We start from the raw sequence: 12,615 nt of genomic DNA, 5'->3' as shown, positions 1-12,615 counted from the left end.
TTTTCCAATGGGAGGGGCTAGAATACAACCTCGGGCAGCTTGTCAGTGAATATCAGACTGCTTGAAATGTATTTTTCACAAAAAGCTCGTTTTCTCCCTTTTTTTGGTCAAAACAGGCATTTTTGGTGGAACCCACCTCTCTTCTACAGCTGATTACTAAAGAATGGAAAATGGTAGAAACAAGCTTTTTTTTTTTGGATGAAAGAAGAGAGTCTGTTCTTCATTTTGGTAGGTTCAGCATTTATATGATCATAACACACAGTTTTCTGTGGCTCTTCAAAAATGAGTAAAAATGCTCAAAAACCCTGGCAGTGAATGAGTTAAGAACTAATATTGTGGTGAGAAAATGTTAACATCACTCTGAGAAATTTTTCACAGCATTAAGAGAAATAAGACTTGTAAACAGTCATGAGTAGCAATGCAAACACTTGTGTAGCAGCATTGTGTTGTGTGTGGCTATTAACCTAAAACATCCTCTATTAATTACCCAGTGATGCCTGAAGTGACGTAGTCTTTGCCCTGGTAGTTGTATCCATAACGGATGAGATCCTCACACACATCCTTCACCTTGCTGCCTCCGAAGGCTGTGCCATAGTGGAAGCGCCCATCCAGGACCCCCGCCTTCCCAGCCAAGAGTTCAATCAACTTTCCCACCTGACGAAGTTCAGGAAAAGAACAGCAGCTCTGTTCATTACACAAATCTTTTTGTGCTTTACATCCTCTCCTGGCACTAAATGTGTATATTAAGGGTGAGATTAGATTACACATGTACTCCTCAGGGTTGGTGACAGCAGTCCAAGGATGGCTGAGTTCAACAATTCCACTAAGATCGCACTCTGAGGACCCCTGACCCCGACACACAAAGGGAAACACCTACTCTCATATCACTCCCAGGCCACAGAAACATCCTCTGGAGCCAAGCATTTCTGAGCCTTTTCCATGGAAACCAGAGTGAGCAGCAGTAAAGATCATTCAGGTTTTTACAGTGTATGAAACAGAGCCAAGTCTCATGTCATTCACATTCATCACCATCCTACAGTTCACATGTACTGGCCACGTTTTATAAAACTTCCACACACACCGCTACAGGCGGTGGCCTCACTGGCAGCTGTCTCCGCAGCAACAAATATCTGTTTGTGAACAGTGAGATTGCTGCTTAACGGCGTCAATGGACGTGTGCTCTGGAAGCCAATGATAACCCAGAGAGAAGAGGAGTGGGGATAATGAGGGTTTTGTCTCAGGAGAGCCGGCACAAACCTATAAAGAGCGACAGCCACAGCATCCTACGTGACTCAGACTCCAGTCGTAGCAAAAAGAACAAAAACAAAAAAAACAACAACCCACAAATAAAAACCAGAAGCACGTCCTCAAATTAGACGGCAAATAACCAGCTTTTCACCAAGAGAAAAGAAAACTTAACCTCCCTGACAAATGTTACAACATCGGAGCAGAAATGACAAAGCCAGTGATGAATTAATAGCCCTAAAAATACCATGAATAATATATTATAAGTTCTAGCTCCAGCGAATGGGTTGATCATTAATGATTGGATCTTCCAAGATGTTTAAAGGTATCACTTTTTTGCCTTTGGGGTCTTTTAAAACTTTTGAGAAAATAATCGTTTAATCAACTGTTTAGCAACCGTTTCGTTATCTGCAGATTATATTTCACACCGTTTTTTGACATTATGGTTGTTTACTGTTTAATTTTTTAAATTTCTTCCCCTTTGGTTTATTTCTGAACAAAACAATGGAAAAAAATGCAAAAAATACTTGGCATATGAATCAACAGAGAAAAATGTTGCAGAATTTGAGTTTCCACAGCTGTGAAGTGTCGCACCGTCATTCTGGAGGGATATCCATGAGGGTTCATGATGATATCTGGACAGATCCCTGTGTCACAGAACGGCATGTCCTCCTGTGGGACGATGAGGCCACAAACACCTGAAACACACAAACACACACACAAAAAACATTAATGCACACATATGGCAAAGAGAAAACCAATCAGCTTCCCACATGTGAGGATCCGAGGCTGTACTTTAACTTTACAGCAGTGTTAACTAGGGATGGGTATCGTTTAGGTTTTATCCGATACCGGTGCCAAATCGGTACTTTTGAAACGGTGCCGGTGCTTAAACGGTGCTCAAACCGGTGCTTAAAGAATGGAGAACACAAAATTGGTCCAAAAACCTCTCATGTTCAGCTGGTTTTTTGTAAAAAGATAACAATGTTAGCCTTTTCTGCAGCTATGGGGCATATATGGTATCACTCTTGGCTGGAAGCAGTGCTTAAACAATGGAAAAAACACAAACTTTGTCCAAAAACCTCTCATGTTCAGCAGTTTTCCACTTTTTCTTTGGTCATTTTAGCCTTTTTGGCCAGGGTGAAGGGAGTATCTGCCATCAAACAAGAAGACAGCTGCATGTAGCTATGATGATGTTTGCTAGTTCACCTTACATGCATTAATGTAATAACGTGGTTAGCCTACTCAACGTAAATTACACACGAACAACATTAAGCTACTCACGCAGAGAAGAACGGCTGCTGCTGCATCATCATCCTCATCATTTCTGCTACACTGGCAGAGCTAGGGGCCAGGACTCTCCTCTTCGGGTTTTTGGGGATGTTGCTAAATCTGGGTCCGATAACAGGCACCACACCCGCAGTAGATGTGCTCGGTGTGAGGTCTCGCAGCAAGCTATCAAATACGGCGCATTTCTCGGCTTTTAAAAAGAAAACGCTATGCGTCGCCAGGTGTTTCATCGGATTTGAGGTGTTACCTCCTTTGACAGTATCACAGTATCAGCTTAAAGCACTTGTTGCAGGCTGCTGAGTTTGCATCTTTTGCTGTGAAGTATAGCCAGACTTTTGACCGCTTCACCTTGGGCATTTTTAATCTGTAGCTCTGCTCTAAAAGAACGCACGTACCTGGACCCGCCTACTATCCTCGGAAACGTAAAATGATTGGCTAGAAGTGTATCACAGCTCAGGAAAAAAAAGCACCGAAATGTGCGCTGCTTTTCGGTCTGGTTACTACCGTTTATGTCAGAACCGACACCGGTACCCATCCCTAGTGTTAACACATCACTTTGGCTGCACAGAATGTGTAATAGGCTTTTTATAATATTTTGAATAGAAAATGTTAAATAAAAGTGATAAGTTTTAAAAGTAGGCTGCAGTTTTAATGTGGTTTTAAGGACAAAAAAATCTGACTTTCTGACTTAACTGCAAGCACCAGTTCAGCAAACTTAATAGTGTTTGTGCTGTGGGGGCTCTGTGTGGACCACTGGCAGAGCATGACATTTCCATACTCATGTGGACAGACAGGGACCTCTTTTGACTCGCATGATGTGGGGGGACAAGCACCCCTGGTAGCCAGGAGTTTAAGTGTGAGTGCAAATGTTTACTGAGGGGCCGAAGCACTCTTCCTTGGCCATGGTAAACAGATTGTAGGTCCATTTGCAAATGAAAAAACGAAGAAAAAAAGGAAAAAGGAGTGAAGTGAAGGAGAGCAGGAAGTGGAGAAAGGTGCTTAGCTGGACAGGGAGACTGGGATTACACACCCATGATTTTCAGTTCAAGTCAGAGGAAGTGGAGGGGATCAACTCGAGAGGAGAAAACGAATCAGTGCACGTGGGAAAAATTCACTATTAGCCGACCAGTCAGCGACGCAGCTGACTGCTGATGCCTTACAGGATGTTGCAACAGGATGTTGACTAGGAACAAGTACGGCGATTAACAGGAAAGTCATCCAACGGCAGGAAGAAGGTGAAAAGAAAAGAGAAAAGGCGGGTAAGGCAGGGCCAGAAGAAAGCATAAAGAGAGAAAAGGCATTAAGAAAAAGGCTGATTATCAGGTTAAAAGTACTCCAAAAGAGGAGTGAGAGGAGGAAGAATGAAGTTGGAAAACGGTGGAAAGCACCACAGAGACACTACCAACAGCAGACATCCTTGGGTGTTGTTTGTTTTGTGTGAAAGTAAATGATAAAAGAGGCATGAAATCAGCAGAGAAAGGCAAGACAACAGCAAGGGTCCAGAGCCCTCCATCACAGCTCATACAGCTCCACAGTGGCGGCTCACACAATAGGCCCCTACTACTAACAGCCCGTCCGCCGCCTCCCCCACCTACACAGCTGTGTATGTGTGTGTGACCGGTAAATAATTAACTTATTCTGCTCTGCTGACCAGGACTTATGAGAGTAGTCATGAGAAGCTGGGAGATCCATCACTGCAGCCAAATTCACTTCTAATTAAACACTTTTATATATTGATGAAGAAATAATGAGTTTGTTCCTTTCAAATTACTCATCAGAGAAGAAATAAATGGTTGTTTTTACAGAGAGATGACCACAGTGAAGCAAAAATGTAGATAAAAAGGTTTACTTTTCCTCTTTGAGGCAATTGTGATTAAAACTAGCTCCACATCAGCTGCACATCTGGGTGTCTCCATCCAAAACTCCTCCAGCTAACCCCACACTGACCTCTCTCCTTGTCACTATCTGAGACAGAAGACATTGTCCCATCCCGAGCTGACCGCCCAGTGCCCACCATGTTAATGAAGAGAGTAAATTATGCATGGCGCCAGTTAGCTTTTTGATTAAAACATCATACTAGCCCTCTATAGGGGAGGCGCTGCAAAACAATAGAGGCTATAAACACTTTTTTCCCCCCAGTAGCACCAGAATACTGCTGGGGTGTAATAAATTTGCATAGTCTGGCACAGGACAAAGAGCCAATTAATTGAAAAGGCTCTTGAAAGATGAGAACAGGGGGGCAGTGACAGAACAGCAGCTAGTGGGACTTGACTCAACAAATGCTCAAGCACAGTGAAAGATTTTCCTCTTTTTGTCCAGGCATTTACAAATCTCTCGCAACAGGTTGAAAACCCTAACCCTCTGTACTCTCCCTCCAGCTTTGAGCTCAAAATCTTTAGGCTCTGGTCTCACAGAGCAGGCATTGTGGCTGTCATGGGGTCGGCACCTTTCTGTCCGTGTCGACTGCTGAATTTGTCGCCTATTTCAGGTCTCCTGGTCTGCCTCAGGAGGATCTTGATGAGGAAGGCGTCTTCAGCATTGGACGAGATCAAGACCTTTTCAATGTACGAGTCCGTTGACCCCTTATAACTGAAAACAAGAGAATTCAAACTGAGTCCCGTTTTTCCCTCTACATAGATGTAAGAGCTGAAAAAAATAGTTCCACAGTGATGTGTGTGGGCGTGGTGCTGGGAGCTGACTCACCTGATGGGCACGTCTCTGTACTGGGGCTGGCCTGGCTGGGTACTGCCCTCCAGTGGTGTCTGCGTGACAGTCGGCATAGATTTGTTCACCAGCACCTGCTTGTTCTCCACTCTCTCACCTGAAGCACACAAAACACATCAAAGAGTCTTAGACAGACTGGCCTACATAGACTAAAGGCCATTAAGTTCTCTTTAACTTGTGCTAACGTCAAATCTTTGACCAAAAGCAAAAGAACGAAAACAAATAAGTTTGTTTTCAGACTTATTTGAGCTCACACATGTGGGCTCTCACATGTGGGCTCTCAATTTAAAACTGTATTTAACACAGTTTTAAATTGCTTGTTACCCGTTTTGTTTTTGCTAGCTTTGTTTACATCTGCTTTCTTCAAAAATGTCTCTACTGTTCTGGTAATGACTTTGAATCGCTACTAAAACCATAAACTGTATATGAAAGATAGAAACAAGCTCTTTGATGTCCATGCCCCCCCCCCAAGGTTTGTGGTCTCCTGTGCTATTTTTTTAAAACTAAATATGATGAACGAGGAGTGGATCCGACTGAGAAGCGATCCGCACGCTAGAGCCCGACCAATACTGGAATTGATACTGAAATTTGCAGACTTAAAAATCAGATAGCAATACTCATACTTGTTATGTGCAGTAACTTATGTGTCCTTACCAACATAATGTTACAATGCAGGTTTAAAAATAAGTTTGTTTTACTTATTCATTATCCATCTGACTCTGCTCAGATCAACTGGCTGTTTTGTTTGTAGCATGTTGCCAACAGGGAAGTAGCAGAGTGCCCTCTAGTGGACAAACTATGCAAAGTCAACACCGATAACATGGTTGAAGGGTGTTTTTTTCTGTTTCTTCTTTACTGTTAATTTATTGCCTGACAAATGAAAATTAATATATCAGCAAATAGGAGCTTTATATAAGTTGGGCTCTGTTGCTAATACAGGATATACAAACAAAAATCAACTTTTTGAATCTTAAATATTATTTTCATAATAAAAGCAGTAAGTCACAGGATGCTTTTAAAGGGGTCTGCCACATGAGGTACAAATGATTAATTGAAAATAAGTTTCTGTACACCCACCTTTACATAATAACGAAACAAAAGCAGATGCAACAGATTTACATTACAAAACAAACGTCAGTTACTTACATCATTTTTCAGCATGTTTATAATGTCACCAGACAACAGGACCTTCGTTTCTTTTCACTTGTCTCTACAATTTTTTTTGTAACTGCTTTGATACTTTGCTCATACCGAGGCTTACAATGCATCTCATGGCTGCAGGCCGGCTATAAGCTCTGGACAGCTTCAGCTTTAGGCACTTTCTCTTTGTTAACTCCTTTAAAATGTCCATATTGAGCTTGGTGAGGGTGATTTAGGTGCCAGATTTGGTTTGTTGTAAAAAACGATTTTGTGGTGGTTCCACCAGGATTTACTCTGGGAACTGTGTGTTCACTCACAGTGAAGAGCTCAATAATGGCCACAGCGAGTGTGTGAGCAACTATTTTCCTGCGCTACTGTGCATGCATGAAATGGACTGGCTTGTAATCAGGCATACGTGAGATGCCTGATTAATCCACACTTGTACTGTATGATCCTATTTTCTTCTTCTTCATACTAATAATATTGATAACACATTTCTAACTGTTCCAATCGATGAAAAACTATGGAGATATGTAAGAAGTGGTGTGTGTGTGTAAATATTGCAAAATAGGCTTCACTTCTCTCTGAGTGAAACATCAGTAAAAACAAACTCCTGACCACTATTAATGACACAGATAATGCTCATAAAATGAATGCCACAGAAGAGGCTGTTAAGGAGCAGCGAACCATGCTGGATTTGCTCCAGTCCTGCTGGTACTCACCAGGGGAGCAGATACCATCAGCATCCAGGATGCTGTGCCTCCAGATGGGTTTTCGTGTTGCAGCATCCAACATGGGGCCCATCACCTTGTCGAAAGTCTGATTGGTGTAACGCCGCAGTATGCATTTTGTATTTTTGTAGACAAGGCACCGTCCAAATCCTGTTTGGAGACACATTTACTGTTACATTAGATTTTCTACCTCTTATTCTGGTATTTTGTTGCTTAAAAACGACTATGCAATTCTTTAAGTTGGACAGATCTCACACCTCTGTCCAGTGAGGCTTTGTTGAGGACCAGAGCGTCCTCAATATCATAGCCACTGTAGCTCATCACAGCCACGGTGGCGTTCTGACCAGCCGGCAGCTTCTCAAAATCAATCAGCTCAATGGTTTTTGTTTTGACCATCGGCCTTTGAGGATAGGCCAGCAGGTACATCAGGGTGTCGATGCGGTTTCTCTGGTTGTAGCCGATAGTCCCTGGAGAGAAGAATCACGAATTTTAAAAAAAAGAACTGAATTTTTAATAAAAACTTATATGTAACTCACTGTGTGTCTGTAATCTAGTGATTTAGGGCATCTATAAGAAAATATATAAAATTGTCAATAAATCCATTTTTAGAGGATTATAGATGTTACTTCCTCCTGATTAGACCTCTCTTATATTATGGCCTAAAGTCTGGCCTCCGTGTGGTTTTGACACTTGTCAGATGATACTGCTTCACAATTAAACTGCGTGTGATAACAGGGCCGGGCCACACAGCCAGATTTGCACATGTATGAGAGCCGTCCATACAAAATAGACAAGGCAGAGAATATTGGGCCAAATATAGTTCCAGTCAGTGTTTTTGTAAAGACTGGGAGGGCGGGGAGGAAGGAACGGATGAAGGTAAAGTGGAGGGGTGGGGGCGACCGCAGTCCTTATGAATGTTAGCAGGGCCGTTTGGGGAAGTTCTGGTTACCAAGGAGCTCCGGGTGCACACTCAGTGGTCTTTTGCAGCTGAGCACACTGACCCCCCGAGCACAGCCAGAGCAGACACAATGAATTGCTAATGACACTCTGGGTGACTGGCAGGGAAAGGGCCTCTGCACACACAGCACAAAAGAAAACCTACGCAAGCTCCCCATGTTTGATGTTCATGCTCACACACTCACACACACACATGAGACACTTAATCACACATACAAATGCATTCTGACAAGAAGTGGTGCAGGAGTGGAGTTTTGGGGGAGACGAACCAGCAGGCTGCTTGTATCTATACCATTTGTTATTCTAATGCCCTTTTGTATGATTTTAACTTGTGCAAATAAAAGTGCAAACTCTGAACCGGCAGATTTAGGAGGCTTAGGAACACTGTTCATGTGTTCATGTAAGATTAAATTACTGTAAGAGGCCGTGTTTGTGTGTGCACATGCAGCTGTGGGGAGGATGTTTGAGAAAGGATTCGAGATCCTTGCAGTTTGATGACCTGTGTGCTAGCTGCTCAGCCCACTCTTACCCATTGCCTGCTTGCCCATAGCACACTGGTATGTGTTCCTGGGTGACTGGTTGTGGTGGGGGTAGGGAATGAGGCCGGCACACACCCCGAGCAGTGTGAAGGGCTCGATCTCCAAGTGTGTTGTGTCTCTAGAGAGGTTTAAAAAAACCCAAAAAAACAGGTATAACTTACTTGACATAAACCTGAATGATCTTTTCATTTTACTGAAATCAGCTTATCATGTGCCACTGACTTGTTAATCATGTATTCATAAAGGGCAATCTGACAGTCGTTCTCCTCGTTGACATCCAGATACTCCACCAGGCCTTCATGTAGGAAATCCTCAAAAGTTCTGAAGTAAAGTACAGAAACTATTAATAAAAATCTACTGTTTGGGAAGTGCCTGTATGGTGTGATTGTGGTGTGAGGATACACTCATAATTTCACAAATATGCACGATACTAACCAGTGGCTTTTGTTTTTCAAGCAGTTGTATAATTGATGTTTATTAAGTTAGCAAATAAGCCAAAGTGGCGAGTTTAAAAAACAAAACAGTAACTTAAAGAGCTGCTTCTTTAATAACAGCAGTCACTCTCTGCACTCCTACCCTCACCTGTAGCCCTGAGACAGGTCTTCGATGTGCTTGTTTTTCACCATTGGAACTCCCTTCTTTACGATGATGTATGGTCTGCAGAGGGAAACACAACAAAACAAAGCTGTGTGAAAAACATTCTTACAACTAAAGAACTCAATGTTACGCTAAGCAAACACACTGGTGTGTAACGATCTTCAGCAAACATTTATTTCCACATTATGCTATTTTTTCTAAACTTCCGCACCTGCAGAGTCGTCCTCCATCAGATGAGATGTAGACGCAGCGGTCGCTCAGGTTTGTGGAAATGGACACAAACTCATTGATGAAACCCGCCCTGCGCATCAACCTGAAAGTGTTGATCAGCTTCTGATGGTCTCGGATCACACCGAGGATGTTACCTGTGGACATGATACAGATAAAGAGGATAGACATTAAATATTAAACATATTTTTGGGTTAGAAGACTGATGTGCTGAGCTAAACACATTCTGACTTTGCGTATTCAGTAATCTTTAAGAGCAACCAAACAATTGTTACGCAATTGTGATACAGCACGCCAAAACAGGCTAAGACCAATTTTTTTAATTTATTGATGTTACAAAACCCTTTGATAAGAAGAACACATTATATTGATCTTCCTTTGATTATTTTATGTGACTTTTTCACTTCATTATTTCAAATTCATGTCACAGTCACTTGTAGCACGTTTGTCAATGTTGAAAACATCTGATGGATCACAATGCATACAACACTATTGTCACAGCGTAGAGACAGAAAAGTTGCCAGCATCATTGAGGAGCTACATTTCACTCTCTGACGAGCCAGGTAGCGTCTGTAGGTGTGTGGCTGTGATGAGTGAAGGTTTTGCCCTCACAGCAGAGATGTTTGCTGGATGTAAACCCGCTAAAAAGAGTGCACTGTTAAATGTAGTTTATGCATTAGAGACTGTTCAATAACAACATCTTTTGACATAGTTTTGACAGATATTGCAGTTCACATTAGGGACAGTAGGATTGTTCTTGATTGCATCACTGCTTGGTTGTTTGTGTGTGAAGCTGTTTAACCTGCTGCATCACATTTGTTTAACATTTAGAGTTCACATTAATAAACACATGGATTTTGCTTATCCAATAATTTACCAGTTGTTTTCTCAGTTAGTCAAATTATCAGTAAAATGCCAAAGAATAGTAAACCATATAACAATGGCCACAGTACAATAAACACCTGTCTGAAGAGCTCCATTATATAAAACAAGAAACATGGACACATTTGACATCTAAGAGGCTAAAACAGGACATTTATGGGATTTTTACACAAAAAAGCCACGACAAATTATTCATCAGCTGATTTTGGTTAAAATTCAAACTTTAAATGCAAAGGAGGAGTGAAGGCGGCATTTGTAAGACACCGCAGCTTACTCTGGAAGAAACGGAGCTCTAACTGCCTGTAGGGGTGTGTTCATATCAAGTCTGACAGACAAATGACTGGAGAACAGAGGAGACACTGTGCTCTGCCTCTGTGTGAGGACACATTTGCACTGAACACAATCTGAAGGGCTTTGACACCTGCTGCTACCAACTAATTAAATGGTATGGCAGCTAATATAATTTGACAGTTATCAGTGGCGAGACAAACATATACAGTAATTAAGGGGCCAAGTTTTGACTCAAGAATAATACCTGCTGCTGTCGTGAAATGAATGAATTATCAGCCTCACAGTGAAATGCAAAATTACCTTCTGTAAACTAAACAGAATATTTTTCCCTTCATGTTCATAAGCAACACATTCAAAACAGGGAGGATTAAGACTTTCTTTTCAAACGATCTAAAGCAAAAGCCTCCGGTGTTAATTCTCTCTGTGTTTATTTATTAATTAGGCTCCACTGCGGAGGAGGAGGTTTACCATTGAGGAAGACGAGAAACACGCTCGGGTAGGAGAGCTCCTCTCCACACAACAGGTTCACATCTTCCACCCCGAGGTTGAAGGCCAGCTTGATGATGGGACCGTCCTCCATGTCGGTGGTGATGTGCGTCATCAGAGCCAAGTTCTTCACCAGACCACAGGCCTACAGATACACATATATAATCCAATATTATCCTTGTGGAAATACATAAAAACACAGAGACAAGAGTTTTTCTAAGAGTCTCAGTGTCAGTAACCTCCCCTCCAATCCCCATTTAGAGGTAGATCATTGTCTAACCATCACAGGGAGTGTTATAACATGAGAATAACTCATTAAAGTGAGAAAGAAATTGCTGACCATGATTCCTATATATAGCAGTACATGTGCCACAGCATATTAGCCTTTGAGAAACCTCCTGGGCCATCAGGTGTGGCTGCCGCAGCACACTCACCTCGCCCTCAGGGGTGTCAGATGGACACAGCATTCCCCACTGTGACGGCTGCAGGGAGCGCGGTCCGCTGACTTTCCTCGTCTTCTCAAACTGGGAGGAGATCCTGGTCATCATGCCGAGAGCTGAAATGTAGGAGAGACGAGACAGGACCTGGGTGACTCCCTGACGGTCCATCTTGAATCTCTTCAGAGACCAGTTACCCTGTTGCAAGAAAACATCAACACCAATAATTACATACTGCATAGTAAATATTACTTAGTACACAACACTTTATTGCTCATTAATGCATTTTAATGACTGATAAGCATCCAGAAATGGAAGCTAGAGTGTGCCAGTATTAGCAACTATTCATAAGTGGTGCATGTTTCATTTTAATATTACAAAAATTCATGCAATGACTCCAAATTAAGAAAGAGACATTTCTGGCTTAAATTCTGAAAGCGGAAGCAGGATTTCACTCTTAATGTTGTTTTAATATAAATCTATAAATCTCCATCTAAGTAACTCCTGCTTTCTAATTTTTGTTTGATCAGTGACCACTTTATTCTTCTATTACAAGTACAGCATGAGAAAATTTTAAGTTAACACTCACATAGGAACACAAACTGAACCTCTACTTAATTGGAGGCACTACGGTTGATGATGTCGGTACGCCTGATAGTTTTTGATTGTTTTGTTTTTTTTTTAGCTATCATAAGGATCTTTAATAAATGTAATAAACATTTTGATATGTTAAATGAACATTTCCCCTGCACGTCTGTTTCTTTTGGCCTGCAGCTCTATTTATCCATCAAGACTGTTTTGCAAGCTGTTTGATGTCAGATACTGACTTTAAAGAGAGTCCAGCCAGCAAGCAATACAGCTCAGCCGACCAGGACACCATTAATACTGATATTTTAGTTTTTTATGTTCAATATTTGATCAACCCAAAATAAAAGATGAATGAAAATGAATTTGGTCCATTTTTGTGACAAAGAATTTCATGTACACTTGTTTTGTATTACAGTGCTGTGAAATTTAACTATATATCATTTTAAAATGATCACTAATAGCCTATTTAAAGGTTTTTAT

At 41.6% G+C, this 12,615-nt stretch overlaps 1 protein-coding gene across 1 annotated transcript in view; it reads right to left on the bottom strand.

Moving 5' to 3' along the window:
- The window catches only part of polr3b (polymerase (RNA) III (DNA directed) polypeptide B), a 32,251-nt gene that overhangs the window by 4,972 nt on the left and 14,664 nt on the right, over positions 1–12,615 (bottom strand). The window contains exons 14-25 of the mRNA XM_085281856.1: positions 11,545–11,745; positions 11,093–11,255; positions 9,435–9,588; positions 9,209–9,283; positions 8,849–8,947; positions 8,617–8,744; positions 7,388–7,597; positions 7,122–7,280; positions 5,239–5,356; positions 4,982–5,124; positions 1,840–1,943; positions 488–654 (exon numbers count right to left, since the gene is read on the bottom strand). Of these exons, the coding sequence (XP_085137982.1) occupies positions 488–654; positions 1,840–1,943; positions 4,982–5,124; positions 5,239–5,356; positions 7,122–7,280; positions 7,388–7,597; positions 8,617–8,744; positions 8,849–8,947; positions 9,209–9,283; positions 9,435–9,588; positions 11,093–11,255; positions 11,545–11,745 (1,721 nt within the window). The remainder of the gene's footprint in view (positions 1–487; positions 655–1,839; positions 1,944–4,981; positions 5,125–5,238; positions 5,357–7,121; positions 7,281–7,387; positions 7,598–8,616; positions 8,745–8,848; positions 8,948–9,208; positions 9,284–9,434; positions 9,589–11,092; positions 11,256–11,544; positions 11,746–12,615) is intronic.

Source organism: Mchenga conophoros, linkage group LG7 (assembly GCF_057382185.1).
Source record: "Mchenga conophoros isolate Kocher_MC1m ecotype Shallow Benthic linkage group LG7, M_conophoros_male_GT1.1, whole genome shotgun sequence".
NCBI lineage: Eukaryota > Metazoa > Chordata > Actinopteri > Cichliformes > Cichlidae > Mchenga > Mchenga conophoros.
This window is presented reverse-complemented; position numbering and strand designations above follow the sequence as displayed.